The sequence below is a fragment of the Amphiprion ocellaris genome, chromosome 19 (assembly GCF_022539595.1).
Source record: "Amphiprion ocellaris isolate individual 3 ecotype Okinawa chromosome 19, ASM2253959v1, whole genome shotgun sequence".
In the NCBI taxonomy this organism is placed as follows: Eukaryota; Metazoa; Chordata; class Actinopteri; family Pomacentridae; genus Amphiprion; species Amphiprion ocellaris.
In genome coordinates, this window is record NC_072784.1 from 30,366,653 (window position 1) to 30,389,220 (window position 22,568).

A 22,568-nucleotide genomic window follows, 5' to 3' on the forward strand; every position below is an offset into this window, starting at 1 on the left:
GTTTGCTGAACAACGTCTCGTGCATTTTAATTCACTGTTTTTATATTCCAACTAGGACTCCGGTATCCATACATAATGTGCGCATTCATAATGTTGCCGTGATTTCTGCCACAAATTTTTTCAAGATTTAAGCCATTGGAAAGGATAGAGCAACTGAGCAGCCTTGGCGGAGTGCTGCAACAGTATGTTTGGGACCAAACTTTCTGAAAAAAAGTCATTGCTAATCAACTGTAATTCCTGCATTTTTATTTAATCTGAATTTGTTTTTCTTATTAACTATTTAGAGGTACTACCCCAGATATATTACATGTAGACAAGTAAACAAAAAAAATTGTATTGTCTGTGCTTTAGGGTGATTTTTTTGACATAATAGCAGCCATGCAAAGGCAATGCTAGCATACTAATGCAGGCATAATGGTTATTATACTCAGTATTTCAACATAGCCTGCTGCCAAGCGATAATATTCAATCAGAATTTTACCATATTAGAGCTTTGGCAAATGAAAATGTCATTAGTTATGCAGGTTTTGGGTCATAAAACATGAAGTCATCACAACTCATCTTGAGGGAGGCTTGAAAATGTGAAGCATTTTCAAGGTAAACCATCAAAAAAAATTGCAATTTTACTCAGAATCACATTTGTACACTTTACTGTGGTGCAAGAGGGGATGTTAGGAAGTTGCTTAAGTAAGTGAGATTCATCTTCAGGGGATCATGAGTGAATGTTAATCCATCCTAAGCTATTCAAAGGTGATAAATCAACCAAACAGTTAACTTAGTGACATTTCCATAGCCGTGTTGCTAGTGCAGCTAATAATACACATTTTGCACCAGCCAGCCTTCAATCTATGTATAAAAATGCAGCTGCGTATGTGTAGGAGACATATATATTCATGCTATTTAATCAAAGCTACAGGCAATCATGTCGGCAGAGCTTGTTTTTTCACTGAAGGTCCTTTGATTGCAGAGTTTCATTCAGATTTCTGCGGCTGACCTTCTCCGAGCTCACAATGCCTCTTCAGTTCCTCTGCGTAAGACTGAATCATCTGTGAAAGAGTCGTGAGCCACTTCATCCTTGGAGTCTCCGCATTGTTTCACAAAGGGAAGAAATCACAGGCATCACAAAAATAGCGGCGCTCTTAGATCAAAAATGTCGAGAAGCCGTCACTGTCGCTCAGAGCGGTGTCACCTGGACAAATGAGGCCTTTATTTCATTGTTTAAAATTACCCAGTCGGTGAACAAATGAGCCTTTTATTCTGTCAGTGTGTGAGAAACATAAAAACACCAAAGAAAGTAGTGGATGGTGGGAAATAAAATAAGCAGCAAGAAGAATTCTCTTCAATATATCAAATACCTGACTGATAAGTGAAGCTATGCTGGTGTGATTTCATTTTCATAAAGGAGACGCTGTTTATCTAACAGGGGAAATTACCTGTGGATAGAAACGTCTGATGTCGCAGCCCTTCGGATTTCCACCTAATTTCATTTTTCTTCAATCTGTTCCCATTATTCGCATTCTCCGTCCCACATCACACAACCCCACGGCAGGCGGAACCGGCGAGGACGTCTCCAGTTTGTGTAAGTGGCGCCGTTGTTTCAGACAAGAATATTAACATGACCCTCATAGAAATGGCCTGGGGCTCGGATAATCTAATTTAGCTTGAGTAATGTTGCCCACCATTAGCAGATGAATACAGGCGGGTGCCTCTGAAGGCCGCGCAATCTAGTCTGCTACGGGTAAAATTAGGCACCAATTAAGGTTGTTTTTCAGTCTGGAATGAAAATCCTAACAAGGAGGCCATAATTGAAGTTAATCACTGCTGAGCTGAGGCGCGTCGATCCCGATTTGAGCAGAACTGATTCTGTGTGTTGTTGTTTGAAGCTCTCAGGTGAGTCAGAGCCGTCGCCTGTTTTTAGCGCCGGACGCGAGGTGATCCCTCCGCCATGACGCCAGCTGTTGCCTGGAGACCGTGCAGCTGTTTGGCTTCCCGGCGAGCAAATGAAGCTGGTCGGAGGGTCACGCAGGAAGACGGGCAGCGCCAAAAGACAGTATTATTACACACTTAGAGACGAGTGGCGGCCCTGGCAGCCTCTGGGAGAAGAAGCTGTTCGGCTGCAAATGTATTCAGGTGGAACGTGATAATGAACACGACTGTTTCTCATCTCCTCTCAACCCCCCGCTGTGTGAGAAGATTTATCTTTGATGATCAATTCCTTGGTTCAGTTGACGGTTTAAGTGCTTCTCATACATTTGCACTCTTTTTCTAACAAGTCCCAGACACCAGCTTCTCTTATTTCACAGCTGTTTTTTTTTAACTCACACAGACATGAAGCTCTATTTTGTATAACTGGCGTACACGACATGCAGACGCGAGCACGCTCTGCAGCTTTGCACTTTCCTGAAAGACCTTTTGCTTTTAAACGCCTTCCCACTTAGTGTGTTAAAAACTCGAGCGCTATCAGGGCTGAAAATGGGCCAGAGTCCTGTCTAAAGTGGGGCACAGTGGTTTATAAAAAGCATGTCCATTTACTGAAGGATTTCATAGGGAAAAGGTTGATTGTGCCTTTGAGATGCATTAGATACAAACGTTTTTTCCCTCCTCAAACTGTCTGATTTGGGATTTCTTTAAAGTAAAGCCATCATAAGCTTGTGTGGCCACCTGTAGGAGTTCCTTTAGAAGTCAGTATACATGCAAGCACATCCAGAAAGACAATTTGGTATACAGTACTGCCAAGAAACACACTCAAACTGCGTAAACCTCACATTTTGCAGGTTCTGTGTCGAAGCCCTTTTTCTGTCTTTCCTAATCTGGATCATCTGCCAGCATCAGGTGGGACCCTTGTCTCAAACCCTGACTGCTGATTGGCTGAATAAGTAGATCAGCTCATTCAAATGACAACTAATAAAGGAAATCTTCCCCCCAGGAGTCCCCTGACACGCAGCGCCTCAGACAATTGCGCTGGAAACGAGTTGGACTGAATAAGAATGTGCGACAGATGAGATGCAGAATGTTCCAGATAGATGATTGACTGATTGGCATCGCGATGAAATATTGAACGGCGGTGTCAAAACTCGCTGGAGGTTTTGATTAGATTCGTCTCTGATGCTGCACAAGTGGAACACTCGCAATCAATAGACCGTGACTAAACTTTTAAATGAAAGTGTCCAATCTCCGCCCAGCTCTTGTCAACACCACAACGCTCAGGTAATTGGTGTAATCGGTGCGAGTGCTTCCCGGTTCGTCTTCGTCTCGCTGCTGAATGGCCTCAGCTCACCAAAGGCAACCAGGGAGGGAGAGGAGAGGAGCGAGGTAGAAACTAGGGCACTGTTATCTGGCCCCTTTTTACCAACCATCAGGCACAAAGCAGAGAAAGAGAAAGAAGGCGCCTCGGACAGGAGAGCAGAGCGAGGACGCCAACAGCGAAGTGGAGCTGGAGACGAGACGGGGAACCTCCGGAGTCAACAACCACCGCTGAGCACCTGAAGACAAACAACACAGCGGCAACCTTGACTGTCCTGCGCAGCCTTTCCAATCACACACACTCTCATCTGCGCGCACACACACACACACACACACACACACACACACACACACACACACACACACACACACACACACACGTGCAAACACGCACAAACGTCAGGCGGCAACATGTTTGACGAGCAGGCGACCAAGGTCAAGATCACGTCGGTGGTGATCGTGGTGGGAATGTCGTCGATGCTGGCGGCGGTGGTGACTGACCACTGGGCTGTGCTCAGCCCCCGAGTGGAGAAGCTCAATGCCACCTGCGAGGCGGCCCACTTCGGCCTCTGGAGGCTCTGCAAAAAGAGCATCTTCATCGTGGAGGAGGACCCTCAGGGCAAAGGCTGCGGTCCCATCAGCTTACCTGGAGGTACGGAGCCTCTCCATGTTATAGCTCAAACAGTCGCTTGGTGCTTAAGGAGGCAAATATGGCTGATATCTGTGTTTATTAAGTGGATTAAGTTGGTGGTTAGCACTTTCGCCTTGCAGCTAGAAGATACCCAGTTTGCATCCCAGCCTTCCTGGGATCTTTCTTGCATGCGTGGGTTTTCTCCAGGTTCTCCAGCTTCCTCCTACTCTCAAAAAACATGCTGAGGTTAATTGGTGATTCTATATTGTCCGTAGCTGTGAATGTGAGTGTGATTGTTTGTCTGTATAGAGTGTCTCTAAAGTCTGGACACACAGGAAACACAGATTAAAAATGGCTTTGTCGAAAGAAGAAGTACTCAGTGGACATGAAGGATGGACATATCGAAAGATAGCAGATGAAATTAATATTTTGACATATTCTATCTGTGGAGACAAAAAAATTACAGTTAATGAGATTTCCTATGTGTCCAGGCTTTAGGTCGAGACAAGGGAACCAATCGGAGGGCGGGAATGTAGGACAGCCGTGAACATTGACCAGTTGCAGAGCCTTTTTTGGCTGCCCATAGAGCCAGTCAGTTCCTTCTTTCTCTTGATTCCCAAAGGAATATAACCAGCCATCCATTCAGAATTCCAGTTCGGAAAATCAGGATATCATGTTTGGAAAATGGGGATGCTATTCCAAACACTTTGGGGTTGAAACGGATCAGCTTACACTGTGGAAAAGGACACAACTTATGGGGCACAAAGGGGATATATTCCATATGTTTATTTTGTCTCAACCAGCTGTATCCTCCTCTACCTCCACTTCTTCCTCCTCATAATTCTCTTCCTCATTATTGCTCACACCATTTAGATTGGTGACCTGTCCCATACCTTCACTCTAAGTCAGCTGGGATAAACTCCAGACCACCATGAACCTAATGAGAATTAAGTGGTGTATAGACAATGGATGGGTGTTGTGTGGTAGCTACTGACAGCTTGAAAGCTGATAGCTTTGGTAACATTCAGAAAGATAGTTTTGTTTGTGAAACTTGTATTGGAAGTTTTGTTTAGGGCGTCTTTACATGATTTTCTACTAATCCGAACCCAAATCTTTTTAAGGACAGTACAGGGCTGCAGCCTCAGCACCGGTTTGCAGCAACGTTCCTCAGCCTTTTTCCATCTGCATCTGTTTCCTCCCTTTTTGCACACACAATGGCACATGCCAGCACATATGTTGGCATGCACACACACACACACACACACACACACACACACACACACACGCACACGCACACGCACACGCACACACGCACACACACACACACACACACACACACACACACACACACACACGTGGGCATGTGTTTGGACTGAATGTTCAACACTTCTGTGGCCAGCTTCTCGGCGAACCGTCATTATCTTCCACAGAGGAAGCTGCTGAACAGACCGCCAATTAAGCGCGCTGCAACATCCGAAGTCGAGTGCGTAATGGACGAGTAACGCCGCCACAATTCACAGCTAATACGACAAAAACACAGAGCTGAGAAACAAACTTCCCTGTTTTCTCTAATACACCAGGGAGAGTTACATCATTTGTCAGATCTTGTTCAGTTCTCTGGACTGTTGTGTCAAACAGCTTCGTGTTTCGCTTTGATCAAACCAGACGCAAGACTGTCTAGAAAGCAACAGGAACCCATTTTCTGATGACACCTTAAATGCACCAACTAATTATGAGCTCTAAAAAAAAAACACAAAGCAGAAAGTGCGAGAGATGTCGAATCTGTCAGAAAGCATAACAGTAATTCTATATGTTCATTATGGAAGCTCTTGCATAATGTTGCATATTGTAAGTGATTTATGAAAAAAATAAGTCAGAAGCACTTTGTCTTGCATTTAAAAGTCTGTTTCTCCAAAATAGCCTTGTAGCTTTAATTAGCAGCTGTCTTAGAACAGAGCCAGCCTCGGGGTAAACAGTGCCTCGCTGGCCTCTGGCTGTGTGTTCGTGCCTTGCAGCCTAACAGAGAGATTTCACTTTGACTCTGTCATTGACTTGGCCTCCGGCTGCAGCACCTCAGGATCAGTACAGGCCTTAATGAAGTGTTGCTCGACGCTGCAGCTCATGAGTTAGAGTACACCTGGGAGACTCGGTGGGGGGAGGAAGGAGGGAGGCCGGCGCTCGCTTCGGTGTGTGTTGGGAGGAATGCCTCGGTGGAGATGGAAGCTGGAGAACGCAGTTTTATGTAGCGCATGTTGATGAAACACACACAAAGGCAGACAAACAAGACATGTAACAGCTGCTTGTTATGAAAATGTGACAACTAGAGGAAATATCGTCTCGGTGCATGTACAAGTGTTGGACTTCGAGTCACCTGTAGGGCAGAAGTGACACATCACAGCTTCAACATGACAACTGATCCATTTACAACCTGACAATAGCTGTAAAACACCACCAGAATATCTGCAGACTCCAATGAAGACGCTTGACAAGCTAAACTTTCTTAAGTCTGCTGCTGCTTCAGAGTCTGTTTCAAGAAATACCAAATATTTAGTCATAAACCCCCTTTGGCTACGCTCCCACTGCCACAGATTCAAGTTTAATCTCTTGTTCTAAGGATTTTGGTGCATCGCTGTTCTGGCTCAACAGTTTTGGTTGCATCTCCATATTTGTGAGTCTGGTTCTGTGAGAGAGGTGGAGTTTCTGAAGATGATGATTTGCCAGCTCTGTACCCTCAGTAGCTGACATTACAGCTGATCTTCATGCTCCACTGGTCAAGAAAAGGTGTCTGCAGGCTTCTTCTCTTAATCACAGATTCTTTCTCTACCGGCGCCCAGTAGGTCAACCTGCCAGATGTAGTTTGACGACAGAGAGAGCAACAAATAGCCCTCTGTGCTTCAGCTTGTTTCTAGATAAGGTGAAGGAGGCGAAGAAGCAAAGGTTTACACTCCACAATCTATGAGTCATTTTATGTTTCTAATACTTTATTTAACATACATGGTTGTTTGGAGCTTTTGGAGGCTTAACAAGTCAGAACAACAGAGCAGATCAGCAGCAGGAAAAGTCACTAGAATGTATCTTTTTGCATTTTGAGTTTCATTGAACATCACATAGTTGTGACAGATGAACCCTAAATCTTAATCACAACCATTATGCATGTTATTGAACGATGTGAAGTCACGAGGAAAGCTTTAAATTACATGCAAAATGTGCAAAAAATGACTATTTGTGCAAATTTTTATAGCTTACATAGTTTTTATATATCAGAAATTGATTCTACAATCCCGTTTCTGCAGCTGACTGGTTCTTAGCATTTACTTTGATGATTTTAGATTCATTTGACCAAACATAAAAGCACCACCAACACATATGACAACTGTTCTCACAGGATTATATTAATATTATCACAAATATAATCTTGTGAGGAAAACAAAGCAGTCCAGTGCCATGAAAAGTCACTTACCATTTTAGCATTTCATTTTCTAACCTAATTTTCTAACCAATTTGCATGTTATTTAATGCTGTAAAGTCATATAAGAAAAGCTTAAAAAAAGTGCAGAAATGACAGCGAAATGTGCAAAAACTGGCCTGTAATTTAAGTTGTTTTATGATATTTATTTTTATATTTATTGTGGAAAACTTTCAGCTGTTTGCATCGTGTTTTATACATCAGGATTCATTCTACAATCTATTTTCTGCAGTTGACCAGTTCTTAGTCATTTCTTTTTAAATCCTTTGACCAAACACCAACGTGCCAACAACCCATATGGCTGACAGATTTACATTAATATCATAGGATGTATAGTCCTGTGAGGAAAACAGAGCACCCTAAAAGCATAAAATGTCTCTTAGCATGCATTTTTTTTTTGCATTTTGAACATTTGAACATCGTGTAGTTGTGAGAAACTAACACTAACTCTAATTCTTAACCATTTTGCATGTCATTTAACACCATAAAGTCACAAGAGAACAGCTTAAAAAGTGTAGAAATGACAGCAAAATGTGCAAAAACTGGCCTGCAATTTATGCTATTTAATTATATTTATATTTATTGTGGAAGAATCTCAACTGTTTGCATCGTGTTTTACACACCAGGATTCATTCTACAATCCAGTTTCTACAGCTGAGCTGTTCTTAGTATTTACTTTTTAGGTTCCTTTGACCAAACAACAGAGCACAGGCAACACGTGACAACTGCTCTCCCGTGTTTATTCTAATGTTGTACGATGTCTAATCCTGTGAGGTAAACAGAGCTCTAATGCAGTTTGTGAAACTACTCTGACTGGCTAACTCCTCCTCACAACTGCTGCTTTATCTGCTCCTCAATGTAATGTGTGGAGCGTAAGCAGAGCACGGTGGAGGAGTGAGGGCACTATAACAGATTACATCCTTGATGAACCGTATACCCAAGCAAGCAGCGGTGATTGGACTTAATAACGCAGATTTGCATTTTCCCAAACAGAGGGGAGCCAGTTGTCAGGAGGAGCGCACACAAACGCTCTCCCATACAGACACAATTACTCTGCTTTTGTGGAGGGGTTTGCACAACAACAACGGCAGAGCGGTGAACCCAGATGACTTTTGAAATTAGCTTCCCACAAATGACGCATGACAGCTTGAGTGCTGTAAAAAACCAAACGAAGCCTTTATGGATGGTATCGTGCGGCTCGGCTGGGAAATAAAGAGCACAAATGGTGCTTTTGTGCGTTTTCCTACACGTTTGTTCACAGAGAAGCGAGGGAGAAGTGGAGTTTATTATCAGAGACGTTTTAGAGCTTCTAAGTGGTCGAACATCACGCTTTTCCAGCTCTACAGCGGGAGGAAATTAACCCCAGAGCACACCTTCTGATATAACATCCTCCTCCTCAGCTTCTATCTCCCCGTGGCCCCAATTCAGACACTCAAAAGCCATGATGTCACCTTGAGCCAGCGTTTTTCACATTTTCCTCTCCAGTCTGGCAGCCTCCGGCTCAGAGCAAAGCCAGAACTGTGGAGGTGTGGCTGTGGAACCTGGCATTCAGAAAGCAGCTCCAAATCTGAATGAATCACTGCACATTATGTAAATCTGAAACACGAGAAAAGAAAAGGCACGCGCTGTAAACAAGTGCTGCTTGTGATTCTGTCAGACTTCAGTGTTTTGGTGATAAAGGGCAGGCCGGGATCGTGAGGACCCTCCTGTGCTGTTGTGTCCCAGTTAGCGGAGCTCTTGGTGGAATAGCCATTCAAATCACCATGCATCCGATTCACATTGACCCAGAATTAGTCGGTCACTCTGTGTGGCGGCAAAAAAAAAGAAAAAAACGCACCCATCACCTAGCAAAGCTCTTATCAGAAACACTCAGAGGCTATATTTACCAGAAAATGGGTTATTATGCTTGGAAACATGGAAATAATTCAGTTAAAAGTTGCTTAGTTTTTCAGTCTCGAAACTTTTAATGAAACGACGAGTGGGTGGAAGGATGGACGTGAGCAGAGGTGTTAAAGGAAACAGCAAGAACGCTAAACTGATAGAAGAATGAGGGAAAAAACAGTGTGGGATGAGAGAAGTGGGTGTAATAACAGCTGGAAACGGGAGGATGGAGAGTAAGCAAAGGGTCAGTTAGACGCTGCACATCAAAGAGAGCGAAGACGGCGGCGGCAGTGGAGTTTAATGGAAGGAGGTGAAACTAAAATGACAGGCGATACCTCCCTCTAATCACCCTCCTCTGGAACTAAACCGCTGCAAATTAACCAAGCTGCAAGGTCAATGATACGCTCCCAGATGTTCTCGTCCTCGTTGGGTGTTCACCGTTTAGCGCTAGCATCATGTTGTGAAAGTTCAGTGAGGTCGATAGAGGTTGAGGAGGCAGAGAGACACACCAGAGACTCAGATGACTTAGTTTGTTAATAAAGTTTACTGATATATCAGGAGAAGTGACACCAACAGAGCAGCAGTACATGCCAGCATCGGTTCTCAGGATTCTCTCTGGTCTTTGGGTTTATATTGTAGTTGGGAGAAGGTCAGATTTAGACTACAGATCAATATGGAGACAATTTGTCTGCTTAGGCACGTCAGAATAGAGAATATCTAACCTTGACCAGAGCAGAGAATCCTGGCATATCTTTCTCCTACAGCGTCTGCCTGTCTGAAGATAATTTCAGATGATGTCAGCTAACAGCCACAAGGAAATACCCTAGAAAAGAGAAAGAGTAATTTTTCCTTCACACCTCTTCTGGACTTTGTTTTACTGTTTATTCATATTGTAGCAGTACAAAAATCCGACTCCACCAGAATGTGTCATAAAGACTCAGAATGTAAAGTTTCTACTGCAGGAAAGTGGTTAAACCTGTCATTTTCTTTAATTGGGTAAACCTCGTGCCTGTTTGTAACCCGGGTGATAAAACCCTAGTTAGAAATATAAATAAATAAGTATATCCTCCATTCCCGTCTCCAACACTGTCCTGTCAAATGCGTAATGACGTCACACGTCACGCTGTGCGTCCTGTCACGTGACGGTGCGCGGCCAATCGGGTTGTTTTATATCCGGAAGTTACTCGCGAGCCGCGAGCTTCAAGAGGGGGACGCGTTGGGAACATTTGCTGCAAGGTACGGTGCTATTTTCGCTTAATTTCGTAACATTAACTTTTAAAACTAAAGCAAACCGTCTCAAACTATAGGAGCCAACTACCGGAGCCGCGGGTGTTGATTAAAGAAGGAATTGGTGAGTGCGTTAGCATTAGCCTTCTTCTCATTCATTTCCTATAGGGTTCAACTAGCCAGGCCACCATATTAATTTGAATGGGGCTGGTTAGCATTCATCTTTCATGCCCGGTTCTCAGAATATACTTAACTAAATGAAACAAAATCACTGTGGTTTACTTATTGAAATGTGTGTTACCTATTTATGACTTTTAAATGCATATAGTGCCATTTTTAGGCCAAAGTTTGATTTGTTTATTGGTCCTATGCATCTCCATGCACTTTAAACCCAGTCCACTTAGTCAGTGTGACTGATTATGCACTTTAGCTTTGGATGCTTAGTATTTTTGACACTTTGATTGTAATGAATATTTTAATATGACAAATATTATATTATTTATTCAATTGGGATTTATATTTTGAATTGAACTTTGATTATTTATGTATTGTACAATATAAGAATTGACACTGCTATTTATAATTAATATTTGGCACTGGTCTTTTTGAATGTATTTTGATTTATTTTGTGCGCACTGGAAACTTAATTAGTCCTGTCCTTTATATAGGCCAGGTGATGGCGAGCTAGACCCAAAGAATTCTAGGCCCACACCGCCTGAAGAACCCTGGAGCGTGAACTGAACTGGACCTCCTGCACCTCCTCCACCTGGTTGGGCTGGTAGGAGGCTCCTTTAAGGCAGCTGCCCCTTTCTTTTACTTTTTGCCCCTCGCAACAACTCATTCTTGGCCCAAACCCATTCACCACTCGTTCAACACTCCCTTTCCCTGGACACCGCCCTTTCCCTCTGGACGATTTGGGCCACTGAACTGTTGTGTGTGTTCTATCTCGGCTGAACTTCAGAACTCTTTCACGCGTCTAATGGATCATTTCTCGCGTGATAATGGATCCATCGAATAATGTTTTCTTGTGAAATAATTGTGACTTAATTCTGTACTTCTCATGAATGGCCATTCACTTTAAATGTTAAATGTTGTTTGTCTATGTCAAAATATAATATAATTGGTACCACCTAAAACTTATATCATTGTGTTCAGTCTCCTTTCCTCCACTCCTAGAGCTGAACTTAGATCTGTCTGATCTCTAGCCCAATTCAACCAATACTCTAACTGCAAACTAGTACTAATACAGCGCTAATAGTAGCGGCATATAGGCTACATGTTGTTAAGTGGTTGGACAAAATTTTGCAAAATGAATGCATAATAAGCTCAAATGACTGTTGTAGCTGAGCAGCTTTAACCCTCTGAACCAAAACACTTATTTCAAAGTCATGTTGTTACACAATTTATCAGAGCCAGAAGCAAAAAAACACCCATAAATAATTGAATTTTAATTTTCCGGTGCATATACATGTAGTTCCATCAGGAAAGTCTACCAAAAATGAGCTGAAATTCATTATAGTTCATTAAAATTACTTTAATGTACATGATTCATTAGAAACTTCTCCAAAAATAAAGTGTTTATGTCAAACTTTGCGAGTACAAAATAGTGCTAAAATGACTAAAATATTATATTCTTGCATTGAAACTACACTGCAACATCAAATGAATCAATAATATAATTAATTATGATCTGCATAAAGACTACATTTACTTTAGATATATATTCATGCTAATACCTTTGTGTTTTGCACAAGTTTTACTTGTAACAGAGCATTTTTACATTATAGTGCTTTTATTTTGGTAAAGGATCTTTGTCCTTCTCTCCTGCAACTTCTTTTTTCCAGTTTTAGTAGTAATTTGTCAGTAAACATTTTGAAAATGCAACCTAATGACATAGTATGTTTTGCTGTAAGATTTCAAAATTTGTAAGGATAACATTTGTAAAATATTATATTATTACATTAAAACTACACTAAGAAATAAAAAAGTATAAAGAATTAGTCTGATCCTGATAATATGAGGTAGATTGAGACATTCAATCAAATCTGATGATGTGATGAAAATATGAAAAATAGAAGAGAGGACATAGCTTTGCTCTACACATTCTTTAGGAAAACTGTTGGATGATGGAAATGACAAAAACAAGACACAAAACAACCAGAAAGAGACACAAAATGACAAAAGCAAGGCATAAAACGACAAAAACAAGACACAAAACGAGAGAAATGAGACACAATGACAGAAACAAAACAGAAAACGACAAAAACAAAACACAAAAGACAAAAACATCATCAAGAGATTATGCTAACATGTTGTGGGACACACATTCCATGTATAATAATCATTATTTAAAGTATTAGGTTGATGGAAAAATGTTCCCACAAATACGAGATGTCAATGAAAAAAACAATACCAAATAAAGGAGACCCTTTGCAAGGGTTGCTGTACAAAATAATGCTAAAATTAGTAAAATATTCTATTACTGCATTAAAACTACACTCCAAGATGAGTAATGAAGCTCCATTATTTCCAGCAGGTGACTTTCATCAGCCTGACGAATGATTTTAAACTTAATCAGGTGTAAACATGACATTTTCTACCAACTTGTGTTAGCATTAACGAGCTACTGTAGTTAAATAAATCTGCAGTCATCATAAGGAGTTAAATCTGCTCTGTTGAAGAAAAGAAAACAGCAGTAATTTCGACATTATCCCTCTTAATTCTTCAGAATCAGGTAAATAAAAGTAAATAGATGGTGGCTTGGTGTTCGGAAGCTTCCTCTGTATAGTTGTGAGGTGTATTTTTTGTCTCGTCTGGCAGATAATCGCCTTCGCAGGAGAAAATGTGAGCTGCACCCAAACACATATTAGCTCAGATTAGCTGAGCCCCAGAGGTGGAGACGCCTAATGAGAGAAGACTGATGAAAATAATATATTTGCAGATCTAAGCTGCACTGTGACCCCGCCTCCAATTCTGTCCACACACACACACACACACACACACACACACACACACACACACACACACACACACGAGCGTGCACCGCTATGCTTTTACATGTGTAAATAGAGAGGACCTGCAGCAGCCTGTTGCTAGGTTACCTCTTTAGTGATTCCTTCTCATCCTGGGTAACAAACAGCTCCTCTGTTGCCTCACGTGCACACGCGTCATACATGCACGATCAGACACATGTGGACAGAGAGAGCACCTGTCTGCTTTACGGGTTTAATCTCAGCGAGCAGAGGAAGAGGCGATGCTCGCTTGGCCTTCAGGTCGACTCCTCGTCTCCCGAAGCAGCAAACAGACGCGTGAGCGGGAAAACAGCTGCAGAACAGAAATCTGTTGGGTTCTTTCTGCTGCTATGAAGCGATGCTGAAGATTGTGGTCAAAGGACAGGAGTTTGTGCGAGCAGAGTGCAGAAACACATCATTGTGGTGTTGAAATGTGTGCAGGCTGAGGAGTAAACAGCCAACGTGAAGGACGGCGAAGGGTTTAATAGGTTTTATTTTAAGACGACGGCAGGAGGTGGAGAGCTCACTGTGATCAGACAGCCGGTCAGAAACTGCAACAGTTGAGCACAAATCCTACAGTTTGTGGTTAAATGTCTAGATTACACATGTATTTTTGTGCAAAGTGAGTAAATAAAATGCTTTGAGCTCCTTAGCTTGCTTCTATCCACACTGGGGAAGTGTTTCTAAACAAGACATTAAACCTGATCATACAGTCAAAATCAGTTAATTAAGAAAACTGCAGTTTGGTTTCATAGAAACATTCAGCTTTTCCAAACACCTGACATCAACACTGAGAAGGAAATATATTTTTATGCAGTTTTCTGTGATACCAGTGCAAAAAAAAATGGAAACTGCTCTTGACTTTGGTCTGACTGTTTTCTATTATTGTCAGATCTACCTTTTTAGTCAGGCTTGTGATTGATTTCATTGACTTTATTCATTTATTACTCTCCTTAGAAGTAATCTTATTCATTAATTTCTCTATTTATTCACATATTTACATATTTTAGGCTGTTCATGTAGCGTTTATTACTTCATTTTTATTATTTCCTTCTGCTGTTGCTTATGAAGTTAGACCTCTAATTTGCCCTTCACCAATATGTCTATATTTTAAAATATAGACATTTATTTATTTGATAAATAAATCAATTAATTAGATATGATTTATTTGACCCTTTAAAACCCACTGTTACAAAATACATCAGTTTGATTTTTTCAATTATTTTTTATTATTTATACATATTATTTTTGCTATTTTTTTAATATTTGGGTTTTACAGATTTCATAAATAAATGTTATATATATATATAAAATTTTGCATTTTTTTCTATTATTTTGTCTGCAATTTTAAAAATAGATTTATTTATTTAGATTTTATTTTATCTTACTTTATCTACTCTGGTGTAGGGATAACGTTTCCTCAGTTCCTTAATCCTTGTTTTAAGTCCTTCATCATTTATAACACAATATTGTCTTTTTGTATTGTTTTATTGCATTTTTATTCTTTTAATTTGTAAAAAAAACAAAGAAATGAAAAGTGCTACACAAATACAGCTCAACTGACTGACTGCTTTCCATTTATGAAAATACTGATAGTCAGACGTGCAGCTTCTTGACACGTGAAACATGAGGTTTATAAAGATCGGAACAAAGTTTTGATTGCATAATGTTGAAAATTAGTCAACTAAAGACACTACATTCATGCGAGTCAACTATTTATCAAAATGAGTAGCTGCAAATCAAACCAGAATTCAGAAAAGGACCAATAATAAAGCGGCACAAAGCATTTGTAAAGCGTTAGTCTCATTAATGCGTGTGATTTTCAGCTCTCCAGCAGGATTCAGTGAGAGATTTAACACTAGAAACACAAACACACAGACTCTACCTGATTTAACTGTTTTCTCCTGTTTCATCTCCTTCTTTCCATCTTTCTCTCTCCTGTCTCACTGTGCAGCAAAAAACTGCTCCTACTTCAAACACTTTACATCGGGGGAGGAAGCTGAAGTTTTTGAAGTCAAGACCCAGAAAGGTGTGTGTGCCTCCTCACAACCACACACACTGTTACAGCAGCACCGACTGTCTGTGATGACATATAAAAGCTACAGCAGAGGAAGGAAGGTGTGCAGTAAAGCAGGGAAAACATGCATCTAGCATGTTATGGTTGCAACATGTGAAGAAATGCACATCATATACACTAGCATTCAAAAGTTTGGGGTCACCCAGATGATTCCATGTTTTCCAGTAAAACTCCCACTTTTCTCCATGTGCTAACATAACTGCACAAAGGTTTTCTAATCATCAATTAGCCTTTCAACACCATTAGCTAACACAATGTAGCATTAGAACACAGGAGTGATGGTTGCTGGAAATGTTCCTCTGTACCTCTATGGAGATATTCCATTAAAAATCAGCTGTTTCCAGCTACAATAGTCATTTACCACATGAACAATGTCTACACTGGATTTATCATGCATTTAATGGTATCTTCACTGAGAAAACTTCTTTTCTTTCAAAATAAGGACATTTCTAAGTGACCCCAAACTTTTGAATTCATTCTTGTACCACTAACTTGCAATAACAAACATGTTTGTATAAAATATTGCTGCTTCCTGTTTTCTTCAACATAACGAGGTAAAGTCTGGAAATAAATACCGTTTAAGTGCACATCATCGATTTGTCGTGTCGGATGAGAGAGAAGCATCCTCTGATTTTTATCTTCTCATCTTCCCTGCTTTGGCAACGCTGCTGTTTTCAAAGTAAACGTAATTCCAGGAAGCAGCTCCTCTGTTCCTACGCCTTCGGCCTCTGATACACACAGAGAAACACACAGCCAGATACTGACAAAGGCAAGAAATTACAGATCATTGTTTCAGATAAATCACTGGAGACATCCAACAGGTACACGTGGGTGAAATCTGTGAAAATGATTGTTTTCATGCCTGGTTAATGGCAGTCACCGTACATGGAAAAATCCAAGAGGAATAACAAACAGTGTTCTGTTAACTGGTGAAATTTGATTAGAAAAACCTTAAAGTTACAAGTTTGTCCATTAAAATACTTCCTTCATGCCTTAAAATGGCTTAGAGGTAGTGCTGGTTTGGTTCTTTAGGTATGTTATAGTTAGAAACCTGGAAAATGTTGCTGAGACTCATCAGTTCATGATAAAAAACACTCTGGATATTTCAGCAAGGTGAAAAACTTCATTCTCATTGGAAAACTAGACAAAAAACAACAACTGTGCACCTTGCAGTTGTGATATTTTACCCCTTAAAAATAAGAGGGAATACAAGAAGAAGAAGAAGAAATAACAGAAGAAGAAGAGGAACAAGGAATAGAAGAAGATGAGGAAGAAGAAGATGAAGAACAAATAGCATAAGAAGAGGCAATAGAAGAAGAAGGAGAAGAGGAAGAAGAAGGAAAAGAAGAAGAGGAGGATGAAGAAAAAGAAATTGAAGAGGAAGAAATAGCATAAGAAGAAGAGGGAATAGAATAATAATAAGAAGAAGAAGAATTGGAAGATCTTTGAATGGACTGAGCAACAAAGTTTCACTTTTTATGCTGCAACTCTTGGTGTAGAAACAGGAACAACAAACCGTCTTTGTGGAAAAGGAATAAAAAGTTAAAGCAAAAGAAGTGCAACTTTAGCAAGAGATGCACTGATAGAAATGTAGAAAACTGAATAAAATGCAAGAAATAAGTTGTTATTTTACACAGAAATGGAATAAGACGGTCCGAGGATTGTTTCTGTCGCAGCTGGAGCATCGGAGAGAATGAAAGTGTAGATTATCTGAGGAAGAGGCAGGAGGCGGGAGGAGTCAGACATGTTCTAATCATCCTGTTATGAGCCTGCAGCATCTTATCTCTCATGCAAATGGCATTATTGCCGGTTTGGATAAATGACTGTTGTTTTTAAAGTGGGGCTAATTATCTGTGTCATAACTCGCCTGAGTGCAATATTGAAATGATAATCATGTAGATGATGCTGCAGCCTCAACTCAGCCACTCTTCCTGTCTTTCATCTCTCTCCTTTTGTTTCTCTGTTGTTTTTCTCATTCTTTCCTGAATTGTTCTCCCTTCTTCTCAGAGTACAACATCTCAGCGGCAGCCATCGCCATCTTCAGCTTGTTCTTCATGATCCTCGGCTCCCTGTGCGTCATCTTCTCCTTCGGGAAGGGCCGGGACTACCTGCTCCGGCCTGCTGGGATGTTCTTCGCCTTCGCAGGTCAGACATGGCAGAAACAGAGGAGCTGGAAATCTGCTCGCACATGTTTTATTTTGGCGATGGATATTAGGTGAAACATTCAATCAGTGTGTGTGGGAATGAGCTGATATAAGGGTCATTCCAGCACTGGAGGACATAAACCTTCTCTTTTACAGTTTTCTGCTCCATATCCATCAATAATAGGTATTGATTGGCTCAGCTTCCACATCAATGGTAGCATTTTTATTCCATGTTTTCTGTGTTGTTTGCTAACCCTACTCTAATCACAGTAACAGGGTTGCTAATCCATGCTAATGTGATCTTTTTCTCAGCAGTAGAAGCTAGATATTTAGCTGCTGTTACTGCTGACCATGAGGACAAACTGACTGATGGAAAACAGTCCAAAGAATTAGTCTGATCCTGATAATATGAGGTAGAGTGAGACATTCAATCAAGGCTGACAATGGGATGGAAATATGAAAAATAGAAGAGAGGACATAACTTTGCTCTACACATTCTATAGGAACACTGATGGATGATGTAAACAACAAAAACAAGACACAAAATGACAAAAACAAGACAAAACGACAGAAGCAAGACAGAAAATGACAATAACAAAACAGAAAGTGACATTAAGCTCAGAAATGTCATCAAAAGGGTTGTTGGGGACACATGTTCCATATATAATAATTATTATTTAAATATTATGTTGATTTAAAAAAATGTTCCCACAATTACAAGAGACATCAATGAAAAAAATTATACCAAAAAAGGAGATTTAAATTTCATTCGAACTGTTTTATTAGAGATTCAGTTTGGTCATCAGGGGGGTGGGACAAGAGAAAAATGACATTTTAGTGGGAACTCCAGACTTATTTGGTATTTTTAAAAATATTTTCAATCATTCTTTTCTCCTAGTTTTTTTAGATATGGCGTCAGGACAAGAACATTTACACAACAACTGCATGTTTTAGTATTTTGTACATGAATTGTTAGAAATTGGATGGCTGAGACGTAAAATGTCCTCCAGTTCTGGAATGACCCGTAAGACAAATTCTAACAGCTAATTTGTTTAGCTTTGCGGCTACGTCCCAAAATATGTTGTCAGTTGCGTGAAATTGTCAGCATTTGGATTTAGCTAGAATGAAAGACTACAGAAGGCTGAATGAAGGTGTTTTAAACTTTTTTTGTGCTTGTTTGTAATCACTAGAAGCATTTTCTTGATTATATTCTTTCAACTAGGCCTGCTTTAACGTATTAATTGCTAGGTATTTGCTTTACAGTAATCCCACTCAGTTAAAGCTGTTCTATCAGGAGAGTTTTGTATATTTCTCCTTTATAAATATTACGATTTGTTTATTTATTTATTTTTAATCATACACTGTAAAAAACAAAAAGGTATTTATCCGGTAAAATTCCGGCAGTTGTGGTCGCCAGAACGCTACTGTAAAATTATGGTAAAACATTTTCTTCATTTACGGTAAAGAAATGTGTTGATACTATTGAAAGTGTTTAATTGTATCACATTTGCTGTAGCGTAGAATTTGATTAAATGGTTTTGGTACAAATGCAAATATGAAATCTGCTTTTTTTAAAAAGCATATCGTTGTTTTTGTTTTGTCATTCAGGCCTCTGCATCATCATTTCTGTCGAAGTGATGCGTCAGTCCGTCAAGCGCATGATCGACAGCGACGAGACCATCTGGATCGAGTACTACTACTCCTGGTCCTTCACCTGCGCCTGCGCCTCCTTCACTCTCCTCATCCTCAGTGGCGCCGCCCTGCTGCTCATCTCGATGCCCCACATGCCCCGCAACCCCTGGGAGACCTGCATGGACGCCGAGCCCGACACCTTGGATTAGCTGTAGGCAGTGTAATGAAACAAAAAAAAAAACAAAAAAAAAAACTATAAAAACACAGCTGGTTGTGCATATTTTAATCCTTTAACTATCTACAGTGCCATGAAAAAGTATTTGCCCCCTTCTCAAATTCTTCTTTTTTTGCATATTTTCTCCACTTTAATGTTTAAGAACAGCAAACAAATTTAAATATCAGGCCAATACAACCCAAGTAAACACAAAAAGCAATTTTTAAATGATGATTTTTTTTTTTATTAAGGGAAAAAAAACTATTCAAAGCTACCTGTTCCTGTGTGAAAAAGTAATTGCGCCTTAAACCCAATAAGTGGTTGGGCCACCCTTAGCAGCAACAACTGAAATCAAGTGTTTTCTAGAACTGCCAATGAGTCTCTCACATCTCTGTGGAGATATTTTTGTCCAAACTTTGCAGAATTGTTTTAATTCAGCAAAACTGGAGGGTTTTCCAGCATGAACGGCCTTTTTAACCCTCGTGTTGTCGAAATTGACCCGTTTTAGGATTTCGTTTGGAAGATTTTTACTCATTTTTTGAAAATATTTACATGAATTTTCTTGCCAAATTTGGGGGATTTTTTATTATTTTTTTTTTTAAATAAAACTTTCAAGGTAAACTTTTAAGGAATTATTGGAATTTTCTTCCTGAAAGTTTTGCAAATTTTCAGAAATTTGGGGAATTTTTTTGCTGAATTTTTGGATTTTTTTCAGACAAAGAAACAATATTTTTCTGGGGTGCCCATAAGTGAAGACAACAGGAGGGTTAAAGTCCTGCCAGCATTTCAATCAGATTCAAGTCCAGAGTTTGACTCGGCCACTCCAGAACCTTCATTTAGTTTTTTTTCAGAGCTGTTCAAAAGTCAACTTGCTGGTGTGTTTTGGATCATTGTCCTGCTGCAGAACCCAGTGAGCTTCAGCTTGAAGTCACAAACTGATGGCCAAACATTCTCCTTCAGGATTTTCTGATAGAGAACAGAATTCATGGTTCCATCAATCACAGCAAGTCGTCCAGGTCCTGAAGCAGCAAAGCAGCCCCAGACCATCACACTACCACCACCATGTTGACTGTTGGAATGATGTTCTTTTTCTAGATGTAACGAGACACACATCTTCCAAAAAGCTTAACTTTCATCTCATCAGTCCATAGAATATTCTCCAAAAGTCTTGGGGATCATTCAGATGTTTGTTTGCTAAAGTAAGACGAGCCTTCATGTTCTTCTTGGTCAGCAGTGGTTTTGGTCTTGGAATTCTGCCATGGATCCATTTCTGCTCAGTCTCTTCCTTATTGTGGAGTCACTGACCTTAACTGAGGTTAGAGAGGCCTGCAGGTCTTTAGATGTTGTCCTGGGTTCCTTTGTGACCTCCTGGATGAGACGTCGCTGTGCTCTTGGGGTAATTTTGGTAGTGAAGGTTCTCCACTGTTCCATGTTTTCTCCACCGTGGTTCTCTGGAGTCCTAAAGCTTTAGAAATGGCTTTGGAATCCTGATTTCTTGACTGAACAGGTCTGCAGGTAATCAGGCTTGGATGTGGGCAGTGAAATTGAGCTTGCTTTCCAAAAAATGTGATTAGCCACAGTTAATTCACGATTTAACCAGAGGGGCAATTACTTGACACAGGGCAGGTAGATTTGGACAGCTTTTTACCCTTAAAGCATTTAATCATCATTTCAAGACGGTATTTTTGGTTTATTTTGGTTATCTTTGTCTGATATTTAAATTTGTTTGGTGGTCTTAAACATTTAAGGTCATAAAATATTCAAAAAAATAACAATTTGCAAAGGGGGCAAATACTTTTTCATGGCACTGTATATCATGCATTACTTGTACAGGAATAAGAAAAGTACACTTTTAACAACTGAAACTAAAATAAGAAGTCTATTTTCCAAAGTTGTAAAGCGTTTTTAGTCTGATTTCACACCTTCTGTGTCCATTAGTTTCTGTTCTTGTTAGTAAAAAGCTTGGTAAAGCATTTAGAGGAAGGGATTATGTTGTCGGTGAGTTTAAGAGCTAAGAAATAATTAAGCAACCTGTCAAAAAATGGCCTTTATACTACAATTTCCAACCTCATGCTGTTGTTTTCTCTCATGTAATTATTGTTTGAGACAGTTTATGAACCTACTGTAGCTTAGAAACACATTATTTTTTTCATGTTTAGGCCATAAGTAATTAAAAGTAAGTAAAATTTCCAATAAACTATAAGACTACTTGTACTTTTGCAAATAACTGTTTCTGTATTTTATTCTCCTTTTTGGTTAAATAAGCAGAAAAGCCCAGGAAGGTATTTTACAGCTAAAAAAGTGTGTTTTTTCCTTCAACCACCGTGTCTGTAAGCATTGTTTTTTATTCTTTATTCTCTCAATAGCAGATACCTGAAAAAAGAAAAATGTGAATCTAGGGACAGAGTTATATTAATTTTAGCATCATATGGAAAATCAGGATGCCTCCATGTCGATGTTGATGCATTTTTCCCCCCAAAGACCCTGAAATAAACGACTGTTAACCTTCACGTCTGCCTCCGTCTGATCCCTGAACAATGGCAGAAATTCAGGTTTTTATCCGTCAATAATGGAACACCAGATAACTTATCTAGACGAGGGGAAACAGATGTTAATGGAAGGTGTAAATCCAAGCAGAATGCAATAAGGTCGGCTTCAACACATCTGGAGTTCAGATCTCCGTCAGGTGGAATTACAATCTGGATTTATTTAAGAATAAATGTCACATTTAAGGGATTTGGCGCAGTGAAAAGAAGCTCAGTTACTGCACTGAAAAACATAATATATGCATTTATTAGTGGCTGATTCAACATCCAAACTGCCTAGCAGCAGTTAATCCTACAATATCTGTCATTATATTTTATACTAAACTACAGTATGACAATGAAAAAAATCTGCAATTCAGTGGAATTTTTCCTCTTTATTTTAATTTTTTTCCTTCTGTGCATCTGAAATGCACCAAAATATTAAGAAAAGTACAAATATATAATATAAATGACAAAATGTTCTCATCTAATGTAAAATTACCTTAAAATTATTATT

At 39.8% G+C, this 22,568-nt stretch overlaps 1 protein-coding gene and 1 long non-coding RNA gene across 2 annotated transcripts; both read left to right on the plus strand.

The window, feature by feature from the left end:
• Positions 1–2,972: 2,972 nt before the first annotated feature.
• cacng1b (calcium channel, voltage-dependent, gamma subunit 1b) lies at positions 2,973–22,030 on the plus strand. Its single transcript, XM_023283627.3, has 4 exons — positions 2,973–3,895; positions 15,414–15,488; positions 17,544–17,681; positions 19,289–22,030. Exons 1-4 carry the CDS (start codon positions 3,655–3,657, stop codon positions 19,519–19,521), a joined length of 687 nt encoding a protein of 228 aa, XP_023139395.1. The 5' UTR covers positions 2,973–3,654; the 3' UTR covers positions 19,522–22,030.
• LOC118471211 (uncharacterized) lies at positions 3,926–11,588 on the plus strand. The gene is made up of 2 exons (XR_008599622.1): positions 3,926–10,572; positions 11,117–11,588. It is a non-coding gene; the product is annotated as an uncharacterized LOC118471211 (long non-coding RNA).
• Positions 22,031–22,568: the final 538 nt, after the last annotated feature.

Coding starts and splice junctions, on each gene's coding strand:
- cacng1b (XM_023283627.3), top strand. CDS start 3,655: ATGTTTGACGAGCAGGCGACCAAGGTCAAGATCACGTCGGTGGTGATC. Junction 3,896..15,413: donor TCCCATCAGCTTACCTGGAG/GTACGGAGCCTC, acceptor CTCACTGTGCAG/CAAAAAACTGCTCCTACTTC. Junction 15,489..17,543: donor TGAAGTCAAGACCCAGAAAG/GTGTGTGTGCCT, acceptor CCTTCTTCTCAG/AGTACAACATCTCAGCGGCA.